Source organism: Sciurus vulgaris (genome assembly GCF_902686455.1).
Source record: "Sciurus vulgaris genome assembly, chromosome: 11".
Taxonomy (NCBI): Eukaryota; Metazoa; Chordata; class Mammalia; order Rodentia; family Sciuridae; genus Sciurus; species Sciurus vulgaris.
Genome location: NC_136472.1, coordinates 39,765,472 through 39,785,189, shown reverse-complemented (window position 1 = coordinate 39,785,189; position 19,718 = coordinate 39,765,472). Strand labels below are relative to the sequence as shown.

The window sequence follows — 19,718 nt, the reverse complement described above, 5'->3', positions numbered from 1 at the left end:
TCAATGGTACAGAATAGAGGACACGGACACAAACCCAAATAAATACAATTTTCTAATACTAGACAAAGGTGCCAAAAATATGCAATGGAGAAAAGATAGCCTCTTCAACAAATGGTGCTGGGAAAACTGGAAATCCATATGCAACAGAATGAAACTAAACCCCTATCTCTCACCCTGCACAAAACTCAACTCACAATGGATCAAGGACCTTGAAATCAGACCAGAGACCCTGCATCTTATAGAAGAAAAAGTAGGTCCAAATCTTCAACTTGTTGGCTTAGGATCAGACTTCCTTGACAGGACTCCCATAGCACAAGAAATAAAAGCAAGAATCAATAACTGGGATAGATTCAAACTGAAAAGCTTTCTCTCAGCAAAGGAAACTATCAGCAATGTGAAGAGAGAGCCTACAGAGTGGGAGAATATCTTTGCCACTCATACTTCAGATAGAGCACTGATTTCCAGAATATATAAAGAACTCAAAAAACTCTACACCAAGAATACAAATAACCCAATCAACAAATGGGCTAAGGATATGAACAGACACTTCACAGAAGAACATCTACAAGCAATCAACAAACATATGAAAAAATGTTTACCATCTTTAGTAATAAAGAAATGCAAATCAAAACTACACTAAGATTCCCTCTCACCCCAATTAGAATGGTGATTATCAAGAATACAACAATGGGTGTTGGCGAGGATGTGGGGAGAAAGGTACACTCATACATTGCTGGTGGGGCTGCAAATTAGTGCAGCCACTCTGGAAAGCAGTGTGGAGATTACTTAGAAAACTTGGAATGGACCCCCCAGTTGACCCAGCTATCCCACTTCTCAGCCTATACCCAAAGGACTTAAAATCAGCATAGTACAGAGATACAGCCACATGAATGTTCATAGCTGCTCAATTCACAATAGCCAGACACTGGAACCAACAGAGATGCCCTTCAATTGATGAATGGATAAAGAAACTGTGGTGTATATATACACACACACAATGGAATATTACTCAGCTATAAAGAATAATAAAATTATGGCATTTGCAGGCAAATGGATGAAGTTGGAGAATATCATGCTAAGTGAGATAAGCCATTCTCAAAAATCCAAAAGACAAATGATCTCACTGATGAGCAGATGATGACACATAATGGGGGTTGGAGGGGGGCAAGAATGGAGGAAGGAGGGACTGTATAGAGGGAAAAGAGGGGTGGGACGGGTGGGAGGGGAGGAAAAAAATAACAGAATGAATCAAACCTCATTACCCTATGTGAATGTATGATTACACAAATGGCATGCTGTTACTCCATGTACAAACAGAAACAACATGTATCCCTTTTGTTTACAATAAAAAATAAATTAAAAAAAAAAGATGAACCAGTTCAACATGGAAAAAGGTGAAGTATAAGGTATTTTGGCATTTTTAAATTGTTATCTGAAAGCATAAAAATGCTAAAATAATATGAAGACATGTAAAATATTATGAAGACTCTATCCAAAAGAATAATACGAGCATCGAAATAAATGATAGCCACAGATTTTAATCAATTAATAAACTATGAGTATATATTGACATTTAAATATATATAAATAAATTTTGGTGAGAAATGAGATATTCATATAGTTTCAAAGTAGCTCCCTACAAAATACTTCTATTACAAAGAGGGAAAGGTAACTTTTCAGAGATGAAACTTGTCAGACACTATTTTAACTATCAATGTGAAAGTATGAACTATTTGATAATTCAATATTAAGAACACAGCACTACTTCTGTGATAGTCCTGCCAGAGATACATAATCTAATCAGGAAGAAACATCAATCAGAAACTGAGGCACATTCTACAAAATAACTGGTCTATAATCTTCAAGAGCATCAGTCATAAAAATCAAAGACTGGGGAACTCTTCCAAACTGGAAATGATTAAACAGCTATGACAAATAAATGCAACATGGGATTCTAAACTGGATTCTTTTACTACAAAACACTTTATTGGGACAACTGGTGAAATGTGAATGGTTCCTGAACATTATAGTTATGTACCAATAATAACTTCCCAGTTTTGATGATTGAACTATAGGTTTATAAGAAAATGTCCTATATTGTAAGAACTATATACTACAGTTAATAGAGGTGATAGAATATCAGAATGGTAAATTATTCTCCAATCGTTGAGGAAAATAAGCTCTGTGTGTTTCCAACTTCTAAGTTATCATAGTTTCAAGAAAAATAAGCCACTTTTAAAACTTCATGGAATGAGGGCTGGGGATATAGCTCAGCTGGGATATAGTTCAGTTGGTAGAGTGCTTGCCTCACATGCACAAGGCCGGGTTCAATCCACAGCACCACGGGGGGAAAAAAATTTAAAAAAAAAAAATCTTTGTGGAATGAACTAATGTAAACTGTTTGAAACTGTAGCATTAAAAGAAGTTTATTTATATTCGAAGTTCAAAAGATGGAAAGGCATGGATGGGCGTGGTGGCGCACACCTGTAATCCCAGCAGCTTGAGAGGCTGAGGCAAGAGGATCATGAGTTTAGAGCCAGCCTCAGCAACTTAGTAAGGCCCTATGCAACCCAGCGAGATCCTGTCTCTAAATAAAATAAAAAAAACACCTGGGGATATGGCTCAGAGGTTAAGCACTCCTGGCTCAATTCCCACTACCCTGGCCCCGAGAGAGAGAGAGAGAGAGAGAGAGAGAGAGAGAGAGAGAGAGAGAGAGAGAGAGAGAGAGAGAGAAAGGCAAATTCCCATATACCAGAAAGAAGAAAGAAATTTCAAAGTCAGAGTATACAAGCTGATGCTTTTGTAATCTAGGAACCACTACCTCAGTCATAATGGTTAAGTTCTGAGCAGAGAACCAAGAGATCTGGAACAACAATGACCAAAAAAAAAAACTGGTATAAATAAAAGACTCTAAAAGAACTGCTAACTCTGAGAAAGAAGAACAAGAAAAACAATCCACTAGCAGAAAGAAGATAGTTTTTGCTTGGATCTCTGCATCAAAACCAAAAATTAGGGGGCTGGGGAGATAGCTCAGTTGGTAGAGTGCTTGCCTTGTAAGCACAAGGCCATGGGTTCGATCCCCAGCACCCAAAAAAAAAAAAACAAAAAAAAAAACCAAAAATTATCCCATGAAAAACTGAAAAAACCTAAACTTGGAGCACAAAATGGTATAAAGGCCTAACATACATACCCATGCATGGTGTGCACATTCTAAGATGATAAAGTAACAGGACAATTGTTTTTTCTAATCAGTAAGATCTTTAAGTCTCAAAACAGAAGCAAATACAGAAGAGCTCTGCAGAAAGAACTGCACAACAAAATTTCACTAAAAAAATGTAATCTTCATTGAAGAAGGCTCACAATTTGAAATTTATGAACTACAATAAAAACAAAGATCTAATATGAGGAAGTCAGCAGGCAGATAGGAAGATGTGTACCCCCAATAATCAGAGATAGCAAATGAATATCAAAGATATTTAAAGTTATTTTTAAATGGTTCAAGACATAAAGATACAATAAAAGTATGAGAAAATTACAAGACACTATTAAAAGGCAAGTGTGAAAATATACCAAATAGAACTTCCATAAAGGAAAATGGTGGTCATGAAATTTAAAAACTTAATGAATAAGGTATACAGTAAATCAAAAGTAAGAATTAGTGAACTAGAAGCTAGATCTAAGGAAATTCCGTAAAATGCAACCAACCCACCAGGATAAAGAAATAGAAAGTGTATCATGTATAAAGACATAATGTAAGAAGTTTCAATATACGTCTTCTTAGAAGGTAAAAGGAGAAAATATAAAGATTGTTGGGGAAAGTAATCCTTGAAGTGATAATGGCTTAAATTTTTCAAAAATGATTAAAAACATTAACTTTCACATTACAAAGAATATTTTTAAAAAATAGGGGGAAAGGACAAATATTTTGGTAATAAAAATTATTCTAATTCCATTCAGAAAATTATAGGACTGAGGATGCTTTTTCAAAAATTTTTTTCAGAACTTGTTTAAGTTTACAGCAATATTGAGAGGAAGGTACAGAAATATCCCTTAGACTCCCTGCCCCTTCATATGCATAGACTCTCCACTATCTACATCCCTCACCACAATGTACATTTGCTACAACTCCTGAACCTACACTGACACATCATCATCACCCTAAGTCCCAAAACAAGCCACGGTTCACATTTGGTGTCATACAGTCTATGGATTTGCACAAATATATTATGACAGGTATTTACCATTATAGTGACACACACAGTATTTTCATTGTCCTAAAAATCCTCTGTGCTCAGCTTTTTCATCCCTCCCTCCTTCCTAACCCCTGGCAACCCCTGTTCTTTTTACTGTCTCCATGATTTTACCTTTTCCAGAATGTCATATGGTTGGAATCACACAGGCATTTCGGATTAGCTGTCTTACTAAATAGTATACATTTAAGTTTTTCTCATGTCTTTTCATGACTTTATAGCTAATTTCTTTAAGCACTGAATATATTCCATTGTCTGGACATACCAGTGTATTTATCAACTCACCTACTGAAACACATCTTGTTTGTTTCCAAGTTTTGGATTATGAATAAAGCCACTATAAACACTGTATGCAAGTTTTGTATGTACATGAGTTTTTAATTCCTTTCAGTAAATACCAAGGAGCATGATTGCTGCATCATATGGTAAGGGTTTGTTTCTGTAAGCAACAGTCAAACTATCTCCCATCACAGCTGTCCTATTTGGCAATCCACCAGGAATAAATGAGACTTCCTGGTGCTCCTCACTTTCAACAACATTTAGTGATGTCTGTATTCCAGATCTGGTAATTCTAATTGGTGTGTGTTGGTATTTTTGGTGTTTCCCTGATGACACATATTGTGGAACATCTTCTCATATACTGATACACTATCTGTTATGTATTCCTTCCTTGATGAGTTGTCTGTTAAGATACTGGTCTGTTTATTCGGGCTGTTTTCTTATTAAGTTTCAAGAGTTCTTCATATATTTCAGACAGCAGTCCTTTATCACATACTTTTAAAAATATTTTCTTCTGGTCTGTGACATAATTTTCATTCTCTTGACAGCGATTTTCAAAGAGAAGTTTTAAATTTTAATGAAGTACAGTTTTTCATGAATTATGTCTTTGAAATAAATAAAATAAAAGATCCATTGACAACTAAAAAAAATAGTGACCAAACCTCTAATCATCTAGACTTTCTCCTATGTTATCTTCTAGGAGTTTTATAGTTTTGTGTTTTACATTTTGGTCTGTGATCCATTCTGAGTTGTAAAGGACATGTGTTTGTGTTTAGCATCATTTTTTTCCATAAGATTGTCCAGTTGTTCCAGTACCACTGGTGATGAGGATGCTTTTTTCACCTTCCCAACTCTGGGACCTTTGTTTTGTTGTTACATGTCTTTCTCTCCTCCTTCAGATGACAAAATTGAATAATTTTATGCCTAAAAATTCCTTAAAAGGATAAATATACACTCAAAGGTCTGGGAATTTAATTCCCTTTTGTCACTGTGATTAGGTAATGCCTAATAAATGAAGGCTTCAGTTCTGTAAGAACTGGCACCAAATCCTATAAAGTTTAAATTTAATGACAAAACAATGAAGTCACAGCAATATCTCATTATTTCCAATCCAGTTTTTCCATATCCTATTACACTCTCTTATTCATGCCTATTCTGCTTGTTCTACTTGCTCACTCCTGTCATCTAGGTTAGACAAAGTATATATGTTATTGCCTCACGAAATGGTCTCATTTGGAAAATGCTGATGTAGTTCAATTCCCTCATTTTAACTAAAGGAAAAATTGGAACTCCAGAAGAAAGTGTCTTGTCACAAGACAATGTAATAAGTTATTAGTAGGCAAAAACAGATTACTTACTGTCTACAGGACAATCAGCAAAGTATCTTTTTTTAGTTCTTTAAGCATTTTTTTTTTAGTTTTTTTTTCTTTTTTTTTTTTTTTTTAGTTATTGATGGACCTTTATTTTATTTATTTATTTATTTGTATGTGGTGCTGAGAATGGAACCCAGTGTCTCACACATGCTAGGCAAGCACTCTACCACTAAGCTACAACCCCAACCCTAGGCATATTGTTTTTATAAACAAAGTTTAGTAACATACTTGAGATGTAGAAAGGTTGTCCTGCTCTAAACCTGTCCCTCTGAAATCAACTAACAAAGTGTCACACTTACACAGAAATGGAACACATTCCCATTAAGACAAAATTTTTTAAAAAATCCAATTTGGGGGAATACAGTTTTTGTTTTCTATTTGTTTTGGAATTCAGTAAGTAGAGTCCCTTAGCTATGTGCTCCATAATAAAAGCTACTGCCTGATATATGTATATATATATATATATATATATATTTTTTTTTTTTTTTAAATTCCCGGGACCTAGTACATGCCAGGGAAAAGAGATGAAAGGGCAAGGGAGAAAGAAAAGTAAGAGTTAAAAGTTTTCTCCACCTACACCTAGGGGTATATCTATAGATCAGTGGTAGAGCACTTACCTACCACGTTCCAGGGCCTAGGTTCAATCCTTAGTACTGCCCACCCCCCAAAAAGGTTTCCTCTGCCTAGTGGATTTGTATCAGATCCTTCCCTAATTGAACAGGAACCTAAGTTTCTTCAATTCGAGGGCAGGGGAAGTGAAGGGTTATGGAAAATAATATTCCTACAAGACAGGTCCCCAAGAAAAATGGAGGGCCAGTGTGGCTCGGGAGGAGAGAGGGGAATTGGTCAAACATTAAACCTTTCCCAATGCACCCTTTCCTAATAACAATGGGCCCTAAAGGAAAGGGGCAAAAACTGAATGTTGGGCCCTAAACTTTGAGATTCCCCCATGGCAAATTAGTCCTAAATGGAGGCACAGCAAATATTGAAACTCTGGGGAACAATGGATCCCACAGAAAGAAAAGCAATGGGCAAAATTTGAGTACTCATCCCTCAGGATCTGGACTCCTCTTTCCCCAGATAACAATGAGTTTCAACCTTTTTACAACTACCCTCCTAAGTTAAAGTTCTAACTTGTACAACTAGCCCTGCACTGTCCAAACTGCATGTCCACAGTCTCCAATGAGACTATAAAACCCAAACTCCTCTGTACCTCAGGGGCCAGCTCTCTACCCAGAAAATGAGCCCTTCCATGCCTGATTCACTGCAGAATAAAGGAAAGCTTGCTGATCCAAGGTTTGCTTCCCATCTCCTGCCTCCATCATTTGTGAGCCATGACCTTACAGGAAGTGGGAATCAGAAATATGTTCATTGTTCTACCCTATTATGTATCATGTTTAGCAGACCACGAGGTTCCTTATATATCACCTATATTATGAATAAGGCAAAACAAATTCTTACACCTCTTATAAAGCCATCATAGGAAGGGATTTCTTTCGTTTTGAAATACTCTCTACATTATCTAAGTAATTAAATATGCATGCATGACAGCAATTGAAAAAATATAAGAAGTAATGCTAAAAGAATGAAGAACTTATCTAAAAAGTAACATTTCTGACAACTTTTTAGTAGGAAAAGATGTAATAGTTTTTGAACATATATTAAGAAGAAAAGAAATTAGGCAAAATAAGAGAGACCAGTTACGTCTTCTTCAAGACACTAAGAAAACATAATATTAGGGTGTTGTTTTTGTTTTCTTAACAGATATATTGATTTGTTTTCTCAGTTGTAAGAAATTATTTTTTAATTTTTCCAAATAAGCAGGGAAAAAAGTTTACTTACTGGGATCATTTTGAATTGACTATTTGAGGTATGGTAAGAATTACTAAATTTTATATAAACTTTAAATAGTAAACTTAGAGCTCTCTTGTTTCATCTACCTGAAAGAATATTGCTATCAGCATCATCTTCCTGCCACACTGTTACTTTTACATTGAGAATCTTAAAAACAATTAAGTTTTGTTCTGTAATCATAATTATGTCTTCCATGTTTTGCTTATAAGCTAATTTTATTCTATAATAATAATTATGTTTTCCATGCTTTGTTTAAAACTTAATTCTAAAAATGGAAACCTACAGTGTTTATAATATTACAATCAACATAGACATTGTTTGGTACAGTGCCCAACAAGATGCTAATATTATATTTCCTTCTTTATGGGTCTACTGGGTTACTTGGAAGGATGACTTTACTAGGGTCAGGACCTAAATATTTTGTCTTTTTTTATATTCCATACATTGCTCAAAAACATTCCAAATTTTAATTTGCTTTTTACCTTTCTACATACAGTTGTCTGGTTTTCCTAGAGATTATAATCACCTTCTACTTTTGCTGAAACAAGGATTATTTACTACATGACAAATACCTTTAAGCATATTCATTCCTTCTGAGACAGAGAATCTCAGAAAGATTTCTTAATAATGTTAATCTTGGAGTTTATTGACTTCTTGTATTTAATTTGTTTTTCTTTTCTTTTTTACATCAATGTAACAAAAAAATCCAATACTAAAAATTGCCTAATATCTCAAATTAAGAAAATCCAAATAGTGTTAAGTCAATTGGATAACAATCTGGAAAAATATGGACTTAGATACATATCTCAGACAATGCTACAAAGATCAATGTCAAGAAATCAAATATCTAATGTAAAATTTGAGCACATTGAAGTAATAGAAGAAAACATGGGCCTTCTTTTATAACCCTGAAACGGTGAAAGGCCTTCCTACATGTCTTCAACTCCCAAAACCATAAAAATAAAAAGAAAACCTTACTCATTGTAAGTGCAAAAGGACGGGAAGCAGACCTCGACAGATTCAGAGAAGACTTTATTCCCTTGCAGACTCAGGCACCCTTGGGGCCCATTTTCCAGATGGGGAAAATGGCTGACTGTTACAGAGGGGATTTTGGTTTTATAGTGTATAATTATGTAATCATTGGAAGCTGTGTATGTGCAGTTTTGACAGTCAGGGGCTACTTGAACAGGTTAAAACTTTAATTTAGGACAGTACTTATAAAAAGGTTGAAACTCAGTATTGTCTGGGGAAATAGGAGTCCAGATCCCAGGGATGAGTACTCAAATCTTGCCCATTGGTATTTGCTATACTTCCATTTACAACTAATTAGCCATGGGGGGAAGGTCATGGTTTAGGACCCAGAATTCAGTAATGGCCCCTTTCCCCCAGGGCCCAATGTTCCTTGGCTTGTTTCCCCTCCCTACTCCAAAGCCACACTGTCCCTTTCTTGGAGAGCTGTCTTTTAGAAATATTATTTTCCATAACCCTTCACTCATGGCAAGAATTAAACAAAAAGTCAAACAAAAAACAAAATCAAAAGGTAAATGTCAAGCTGAGAAAAACTGTTTGAAACTCATAAACAAAGAAGGTTTATTTAATAAAAATATAAAGAATTGATGGAAATGAGAAGTAAAAAAGATCCAACAAGACAAAGGAAAAACAGTCATAAATAAGTAGTTCACAGAAAAAGAAATACAAACATCTTAAAAATATGACTCATAATAATCATGTTATATCTTGCCATTTATTTAGATCTTTACTTTCTCTGGTTTTATAGTTGTCAGTATACAAGTATGGCACCTTGTCAAAATTTTTCCCTAAGTATTCTGAGTTATTTTTTTGTGTTTGTTTGTTTGTTGGTACCAAGGATTCAACTCAGTGGCACATTACCACTGAGTCACATCCCCAGCCCTATTTTGTATTTTATTTAGAGTCAGGGTCTCACTGAGCTGCTTAGCACTTCGCCTGTTGCTGACACTGGCTTTGAACTTGCAATCCTCTTGCCTCAGCCTCTCAAGCAACTGGGATTACAGGCGTACACCACCACACCCAGATTCTCTGAGTTCTAATGCTGTCATAAACTGTGTTTTAATTGCTTTTCAGTGTGATTGTGCTTTGTAACAGAAATACAATTGGTATCCTATTGACCTTGTATCCTATGACCTTGCTAAACTCATTCATTAGTTTTAATAACTTCTTTGTAAGTGGTATCAGATTTTATAAGATAGCAAAAAGTTTTGATTTTTCCTTCCTAAACTATATACCTTTTATTACCTTTTCTTGCCTTATTATGGAATTTTATATCCAGATAAAAATTCTTCATGAATGAAGGCAAAATAAATTCTCAGATATGTAAACAAAGAAAATCTGCTACCAGCAAAAGAACTGCTAAAAGAATTTCTTCAGACAGAAAAGAAATAATAGAAGGAAATCTGGAACCAGGAATGGAGAATGAAACCTCTGGATAAACAGACTACTCTTTTTTTCTTGACTTTTTAAAATTATATTTGACTACTGAAAGCAAAAATTATAACACTAATATGATGTTTAATGTGTAGAGAGGATCTATTAAGACAATTATATCATGAAGCAGAAAGGTAAGGATCTACATGGTATTAAGATTTCCAGACACCATCTAAAACAGTAAATGTTTCTAGAAGTAGGCAGGAGCAAATATACATATACACATACACATATACATTTTAGCCACTAAAGTAACCATTATAAAAATTATAAAGGAGATAAACTAAAAACAAAAACTCCAAGTCCTATTTATACCTTTTTTCTAAGAATGATCTTCCCCACCTTCTCCCAGATTCACCAATTTTTAACATTTTTCCATACTTTCTTTGTGTTCATATACACATAGGTTTTTTTTTTTATTTTTTATATTCTCCCATATACTTTTTTTTCTTTTCTTTTCTTTTTATTTTATTGTAAACAAATGGGATACATGTTGTTTCTCTGTTTGTACATGGCGTAAAGGCATACCATTTGTGTAATCATAAATTTTTACATAGAGTAATGTTGTTTGATTCATTCTGTTATTTTTTCCCTTCCCCCCACCCCTCCCACCCCTCTTTTCCCTCTATACAGTGCTTCCTTCCTCCATACTTGCCCCCCTCCCTAAACCTAACTCTAATCCTAACACTAACCCTTCCCTCCCCCCATTATGTGTCATCCTCCACTTATTAGCTATATCATTCGTCCTTTGGCTTTTTGAGATTGGCTTATCTCACTTAGCATGATATTCTCCAATTTCATCCATTTGCCTGCAAATGCCATAATTTTATCATTCTTTATGGCTGAGTAATATTCCATTGTATATATATATACCACAGTTTCTTTATCCACTCATCAATTGAAGGGCATCTCGGTTGATTCCACAGTCTGGCTATTGTGAATTGAGCAGCTATGAACATTGATGTGGCTGTATCTCTGTAGTATGCTGATTTTAAGTCCTTTGGGTATAGGCCAAGGAGTGGGATAGCTGGGTCAAATGGTGGTTCCATTCCAAGCTTTCTGAGGAATCTCCACACTGCTTTCCAGAGTGGCTGCACTAATTTGCAACCCCACCAGCAATGTATGAGTGTACCTTTCTCCCCACATCCTCGCCAACACCTGTTGTTGCTCGTATTCTTGATAATCGCCATTCTAATTGGGGTGAGGTGGAATCTTAGGGTGGTTTTGATTTGCATTTCTCTTATTACTAGAGATGTTGAACATTTTTTCATGTGTTTGTTGATTGCTTGTAGATCTTCTTCTGTGAAGTGTCTATTCATTTCCTTAGCTCATTTGTCGACTGGATTATTTGAATTCTTGGAGTAGAGATTTTTTAGTTCTTTATAGATTCTGGAGATTAGTGCTCTATCTGAAGTATGATTGGCAAAGATATTCTCCCACTCTGTAGGCACTTTCTTCGCATTGCTGATAGTTTCCTTTGCTGAGAGAAAGCTTTTTAGTTTGAATCTATCCCAGTTATTGATTCTTGCTTTTATTTCTTGTGCTATGGGAGTCCTGTTAAGGAAGTCTGCTCCTAAGCCGACATGTTGAAGATCTGGACCTACTTTTTCTTCTATAATCTGCAGGGTCTCTGGTCTGATTCTGAGGTCCTTAATCCATTTTGAGTTTAGTTTCGTGCATGGTGAGAGATATGGGTTTAGTTTCATTCTGTTGCATATGGATTTCCAATTCTCCCAGCACCATTTGTTGAAGAGGCTATCTTTTCTCCATTGCATATTTTTGGCCCCTTTGTCTAGTATGAGAAAATTGTATTTATTTGGGTTTGTGTCCGTGTCCTCTATTCTGTACCATTGATCTACCTTTCTATTTTGGTACCGATACCATGCCGTTTTTGTTACTATTGCTTTGTAGTAGAATTGAAGATCTGGTATTGCAATACCCCCTGTTTCACTCTTCCTGCTAAGGATTGCTTTAGTTATTCTGGGTTTTTTATTCTTCCAGATGCCAACCCACCCAACCACCAGACTGAGCGAACCCTCCTGACCCCTGCACCAAGGACGGGTGCCATCACTGGTCGGTCATAGTCACAGAGCAAGCTAGCGGGTAAGTCAGGCAACCTGCATCGCAGAGGTAGCCAGTAGGCACCCAACCCGCCTGCCTTGCAGAGCTAGGTGGCAGGCAGCCAACCCGCCCAACAACCAGGCCAAAGACAGATGCCATCACTGAGACCCCACCCGTACACCACACAGAGGTCTGTCGCCAATGCGGAGCAAGCCAACAGATGAGCCAGCCTGCCTGCATCGCGGAGTAGCCAAAGGCTTCTTTATAGGCTGGTGCAGGCATTTTGAATTATTCCTGAGGGCGTGGCCATCATCATTGGAAGGGCAGCTCCCTTCCTGAGACACCTACAGGAGGTTAGAGGACCTTTGACAAGACCCAGGAGTCAAGAAGAGGAGGTATTGAGAGACTCAGGACCAACTCAGAGCCACCAGGTGAGTCTCTCCCACTGGGCAGGCTCCCCGGATGGGGCAGTAGTCCCAAAATACAGGGAACTTAGTGGAGTAAGAGTAGCCCAGTGAGACTCACCTGCTGGAGCCGAGAAACCAATCAATCGAGAGCATTGCAGAGGAGAGCCGCACAATGATAGGCTTCATCGCGGAGTGAGGGTCTGAGGCCCAGGTGGTAGTCCCCAGGGAACGTAGCAGACGAGGGCCACTCAGCCAGGGAGTCCCTCGCAGGGTCAGGCAGTAGGTCAGGACCCCTGGGAACATTGCAGAGGAGGGCTTCCCAGTCCAGGTGGTAGTTCTGGACCAAAGGGAACTTCTCAGAGGAGAGCTGCCCAGTGAAACTTCCCCACCAGATGAGTCTTCCCCACTGGGGGAGGCTTTCCCACAATGGCAGTACAACCAGAGACACAGGCCTAGATCAACATGCCCCAGTCTGCAGTCTAGTCCTCCTTTGGCTGACTATCAGTCAACAAGTGGAGACACCTCTGGCCACTGACAGGGAATATATACCACTTGAAGGCCACCACCCCTAGAAGGGCAGCTTTCTAGTGGAGCACCACATTATCAAGTTCCTCCAAGACTTCAGAATACCGAAGGCTAAGAGATGAGTTATTGGAAATCTACAGAGACAATATTAGTCAATAGAGGAAATCTGCAATATCCCAGAGTCACAACTAGAGGGGTAGATACCTGAGCAATATGAGAAAACAAGGGAAGAAAATGTCCCAAACAAACCTAGATGGCATAGCAATACAATCCAATGACAGCATGGCAGAAGAAATGTCAGAAAGGGAGTTCAGAATGTGCATAATTAAAACGATCAGGAAAGCAAAAGAGGAGAGGAAAGAGCAAAAGTAGGCACCGAAGGATGAGATGAAAGAGCAAATGCAGGCATTGAGTGATTGCACCAATCGACAGTTAAAAGAGCAAATACAGGAAACAAAAGATCATTTCAATAAAGAGATAGAGATATTGAAAAAAAAAAAACAAATCCTTGAAATGAAGGAAACAATAAACCAAATTAAAAGCTCCATAGAAAGCATAATGAATAGGATAGAACACTTGAAAAACAGAAATTCAGATATCAAAGACAAAATATTTAATCTTGAAAAAAAGTTGACCAAACAGACAAGATGGTAAGAAATCATGAACAGAATCTACAAGAATTATGGGATATCATGAGAAGGCCAAATTTAAAGAATTATCAGGATTGAGGAAGACACAGAGAAACAAACCAAAGGAATGAACAATGTATTCAATGAAATAATATCAGAAAATTTCCCAAATCTGAAGAATGAAATGGAAAATCAAGTACAAGAGGCTTATAGGACTCCAAATACACAAAGTTACAACAGACCCACACCAAGGCACATTATTATGAAAATACCTAACACACAAAATAAAGACAGAATTTTAAAGGCTGCAAGAGAAAAGAATCAAATTACATTCAAGGGGAAATCAATATGGATATCAGATTTTTCAATCCAGACCCTAAAAGCTAAAAGGGTCTGGAACAACATTTTTCAAGCCCTGAAAGAAAATGGATGCCAACCAAGAATATTAATTATACCCAGCAAAACTTACCTTCAGATTTGATGACGAAATAAAATCCTTCCATGATAAACAAGAGCTAAAAGAATATACTAAAAGAAAGCAGGCATTACAGAACATTCTCAGCAAAATATTCCATGAGGAAGAGATGAAAAACAATGATGTAAATCAGCAAAGGGAAGAACTACCCTAAAGGAAAAGCCAAATAAAGGAGAACCCAAGTCGTGTCAAAATTTTTTCTTAAAAAATGAGCCAAATGACCAGGAATACAAATCATATCTCAATTATAACCCTGAATGTTAATGGCCTGAACTCATCAATCAAAAGACATACAGGGGCAGACTGGATTAAAAAGAAAGATCCGACAATTTGCTGCCTGCAAGAGACTCATCTCATAGAAAGAGATATCCACAGACTAAAGGTGAAAGGATGGGAAAAAACATACCATGCACATGAATTCAGCAAAAAAGCTGGAGTATCCATCCTCATATCAGATAATGTGGACTTCAAGCCAAAGTTAGTCAGAAGGGATAAAGAAGGACATTTCATACTGCTTAAGGGAAGCATAAATCAGCAAGACATAACAATCATAAATATCTATGCCCCAAACAGTGGCTCATCCATGTACGTCAAAAAAATCCTTCTCAATTCCAGAAATCAAATAGACCACAACACAATAATACTAGGTGATTTTAACACACCTCTCTCACCACTGGACAGATCCTCCAAACAAAAATTGAACAAAGAAACCATAGATATCAATAACACAATCAATAATTTAGACTTACCAGACATATATAGAATATACCATCCAACAAAGAACGAATACACTTTCTTCTCAGCAGCACATGGATCCTTCTCTAAAATAGACCATATTTTATGCCATAAAGCTAATGTTAGCAAATACAAGAAGACAGAGATACTACCTTATATTCTATCAGATCATAATGGATTGAAACTAGAAATAAATGACAGAATAAAAAACAGAAACTACTCCAATACCTGGAGATTAAATAATACGTTATTGTATGATGAATGGATAACAGAAGACATCAGGAGGGAAATTTAAAAATTCTTAGAAGTAAACGAGAACAAAGACACTTCATATCAAAATCTCTGGGTCACTATGAAAGCAGTACTTAGAGGAAAATTTATTTCATGGCGTGCATTCAATAAAAGAAGAAAAAATCAACAAATAAACGACTTAACACTACAGCTCAAAGCCCTAGAAAAAGAACAGAGCAACACCAAAAGTAGCAGAAGACAGGAAATAGTTAAAATCAGAGGTGAAATCAATGAAATTGAAACAAAAAAAAAAATAGAAAAAATTGACAAAATAAATAGTTGGTTCTTTGAAAAAATAAACAAAATTGATAAACCCTGAGCCACACTAACAAAGAGAAGGAGAGAGAAAACGGAAATTACTAAAATTCAGAATGAACAATGAAATATCATGACAGACACGAGTGAAATACAAAATATAATTAGAAGCTATTTTGAAAATCTATGCTCCAACAAAACAAAATCTCGAAGACATCGACAGGTTTCTAGAGACATATGAATTACCTAAACTGAACCAGGAGGACATACACAATTTAAATAGATCAATTTCAAGCAATGAAATAGAAGAAGTCATCAAAACCTACCAACAAAGAAAAGTCCGGGACCAGATGGGTTCTCAGCCAAGTTCTACAAAACCTTTAAAGAAGAGCTCATTCCAATACTCCTCAAAGTATTGCATGAAATAGAAGAGGAGGGAACCCTCCCAAACTCATTCTATGAAACCAATATCACCCTGATACCTAAACCAGACAGAGACACATCAAGGAAAGAAAATTTCAGACCAATATCCTTAATGAACATCGATGCAAAAATTCTCAACAAAATCTTAGCAAATCACGTACAAAAGTATACTAAAAGATAGTGCACCACAATCAAGTGGGTTTTATCCCAGGGATGCAAGGTTGGTTCAACATCCAGAAATCAATAAATGTAATTCACCATATCAACAGACTTAAAGTCAAGAATCACATGATTATTTCAATAGATGCAGAAGAAGCATTTGATAAAATACAGCACCCCTTCATGCTCAAAACACTGGAAAAAATAGGGATAGTGGGAACATTCCTTAACATTGTAAAGGCCATCTATGCTAAACCCATGGCCAATATCATTCTAAATGGTGAAAAACTGAAAGCATTTCCCCTAAAAACTGGAATAAGCCAGGGATGCCCTCTTTCACCACTTCTATTCAACATTATCCTCGAAACTCTAGCCAGAGCAATTAGACAGACCAAGGAAATTAAAGGGATACGAATAGGAAAAGAAGAACTCAAACTATCCCTATTTGCTGATGACATGATTATATATTTAGAGGAACCCAGAAATTCCACCAGAAAACTTTTAGAACTCGTAAGTGAATTCAGTAAAGTAGCAGGATATAAGATCAATGCTCATAAATCTAATGCATTTTTATACATAAGTGATGAATCTTCAGAATGAGAAGTTAGGAAAACTACCCCATTCACAATATCCTCGATAAAAATAAAATGCTTGGGAATCAAGCTAACAAAAGAGGTGAAAGAACTCTACAATGAGAACTACAGAACACTAAAGAAAGAAATTAAAGAAAACTTTAGGAGATGGAAAGATCTCCCAGGTTCTTGGATAGGCAGAATTAATATTGTCAAAATGGCCATACTACCAAAAGAGCTGTACAGATTCAATGCAATTCCAATTAAAATCCCAATGACGTACCTCACAGAAATAGAACAAGCAATCATGAATTTCATCTGGAAGAATAAGAAACCCAGAATAGCTAAAGCAATCCTTAGTAGGAAGAGTGAAGCAGGAGGCATCGCAATACCAGAACTTCAACTATACTACAAAGTAATAGTAACAAAAACAGCATGGTATTGGCACCAAAACAGGTAGATCAATGGTACAGAATAGAGGACACAGACACAAACCCAAATAAATACAATTTTCTAATACTAGACAAAGGTGCCAAAAATATGCAATGGAGAAAAGATAGCCTCTTCAACAAATGGTGCTGGGAAAACTGGAAATCCGTATGCAGCAAAATGAAATTAACCCCTATCTCTCACCCTGCACAAAACTCAACTCAAAATGGATCAAGGACCTTGGAATCAGACCAGAGACCCTGCATCTTATAGAAGAAAAAGTAGGTCCAAATCTTCAACATGTCGGCTTAGGATCAGACTTCCTTAACAGGACTCCCATAGCACAAGAAATAAAAGCAAGAATCAATAACTGGGATAGATTCAAACTAAAAAGCTTTCTCTCAGCAAAGGAAACTATCAGCAATGTGAAGGGAGAGCCTACAGAGTGGGAGAATATCTTTGCCACTCATACTTCAGATAGAGCACTAATTTCCAGAATATATAAAGAACTCAAAAAACTCTACACGAAGAATACAAATGAATCCTTCAAAATGGGCTAAGGAAATGAACAAACACTTCATAGAAGATGTACAAGCAATCAACAGATATATGAAAAATGTTCACCATCTTTAGTAATAAGAGAAATGCAAATCAAAACCACCCTAAGATTCCATCTCACCCCAATTAGAATGGCGATTATCCAGAATACAAGCAACAATAGGTGTTGGCGAGGATGTGGGGAAAAAGGTATACTCATACATTGCTGGTGGGGCTGCAAATTAGTGCAGCCACTCTGGAATGCAGTATGGAGATTACTTAGAAAACTTGGAATGGAATCACCATTTGACCCAGCTATCCCACTTCTCGGCCTATACCCAAAGGACTTAAAATCAGCATACTACAGAGATACAGCCACATGAATGTTCATAGCTGCCCAGTTCACAATAGCCAGATTGTGGAACCAACCTAGGTGTCCTTCAATTGATGAATGAATAAGAAACTGTGGTGTGTGTGTGTGTGTGTGTGTGTGTGTACACACACACACACACACACACACACACACAATGGAATATTACTCAGCCATAAAGAATGATAAAATTATGGCATTTTCAGGCAAATGGATGAATTTGGATAATATCATGCTAAGTGAGATAAGTGAATCTCAAAAACTAAAGGACGAATGATCTCGCTGATAAGCGGATGAGGACACATAATGGGGGGTGGGAGGGGGGCAAGAATGGAGGAAGGAGGGACTGTATAGAGGGAAAAGAGGGGTGGGGGGGAAGAAAAAATAACAGAATGATGTCAAAAACTATTATCCTAGGTAAATGTATGATTATACAAATGGTATGCCTCTACTTCATGTACAGAGAAACAAGATGTATACCATTTGTTTACAATAAAAATAAATTTAAAAAAAAGAAATGGCGAAAGTAACTGTAGTATTTTTAAAAACATAAAAGATGTAGCAAAAATACTAATTTGAAATTTAAGGCTCTTGTGAAAATAAAGTACTAAATTATTTAAAATATTATAATATGAATTTTGTCAGCTTTGTTTTGCTTAATAACATGTTTAATGATGTTGTACTAATACAATGCTAAAATAGCAAATTACCTGTAATGTTTTTAATGTTTCCTTCAATCCTTCTATTTCTTTTTCTTTTATTTCCGTAGCAAGTTGATATTTTCCCTTTAAATAAAAAATTATATTTTAATACTTTCTAATGTAAATATTATAAAGGTGGGAGATATAATAGCTCAAGAACCAAAATTTGTAACTTAAATCTAATAGTTCATAGGCTTTAAATTTGTATCTGCATGACAAAATACATTTCTAATGGTTTCCAAATATTAAAAAATAAGGTCTTTACATGATTATAATGATCATGAAATGAAATATCTTATAATGACAAATCATTTTATCTGGAGAATATTTGTAGAACTTTGAGATACTATATAATTATTTAAGTCTTGCAGCTAGAATAAATATACAGTCATCGCTCCAAATCTGCAAGGAGTTGTTTTCAAGAACATGAACACCAAAACCTGAGGATGCTCAAGTCACTTAAATAAAATGGCATAGTAGCCTGGAATGATTGCTCACATCTATAATCCCAGCAACTCAGGAGGCTGAGGCAGGAGGATTGCAACTTCAAGACTAGCCTCAGCAACATAATGCCCTAAGCAACTTAGCAAGACCCTGTCTCAAATTAAAAAATAAAGAAGAGCTGGGATATAACTCAGTGCTAAAGAGCCCCTGGATTCAACCCCCAGTATTAAAAAAAAAAAAAAGCCTAGTATTCAAACTCACATACAACCTACATACATCCTCCTATACACCTTAAATCATTTTTAGATCACTTATAATACCAACACAATGTAAATGCTATGTAAATATTTGTTATACTGTATTGCTTATAAAATAAGGAGAAAAAAGTCTGAACATGTCTAGTACAGATGCAGTTTTTTTTTTTCTGGTATTTCCAACCAGCAGTTGGTTGAACCTGTAGATGCAAAACTGTGGATACAGAGATCT

At 36.3% G+C, this 19,718-nt stretch overlaps 1 protein-coding gene across 1 annotated transcript in view; it reads right to left on the bottom strand.

Annotated features, from left to right (window-relative positions):
- The window catches only part of CCDC73 (coiled-coil domain containing 73), a 192,696-nt gene that overhangs the window by 82,153 nt on the left and 90,825 nt on the right, over positions 1-19,718 (bottom strand). The window contains exon 6 of the mRNA XM_079103074.1: positions 18,798-18,872. Within this exon, the coding sequence (XP_078959200.1) occupies positions 18,798-18,872 (75 nt within the window). The remainder of the gene's footprint in view (positions 1-18,797; positions 18,873-19,718) is intronic.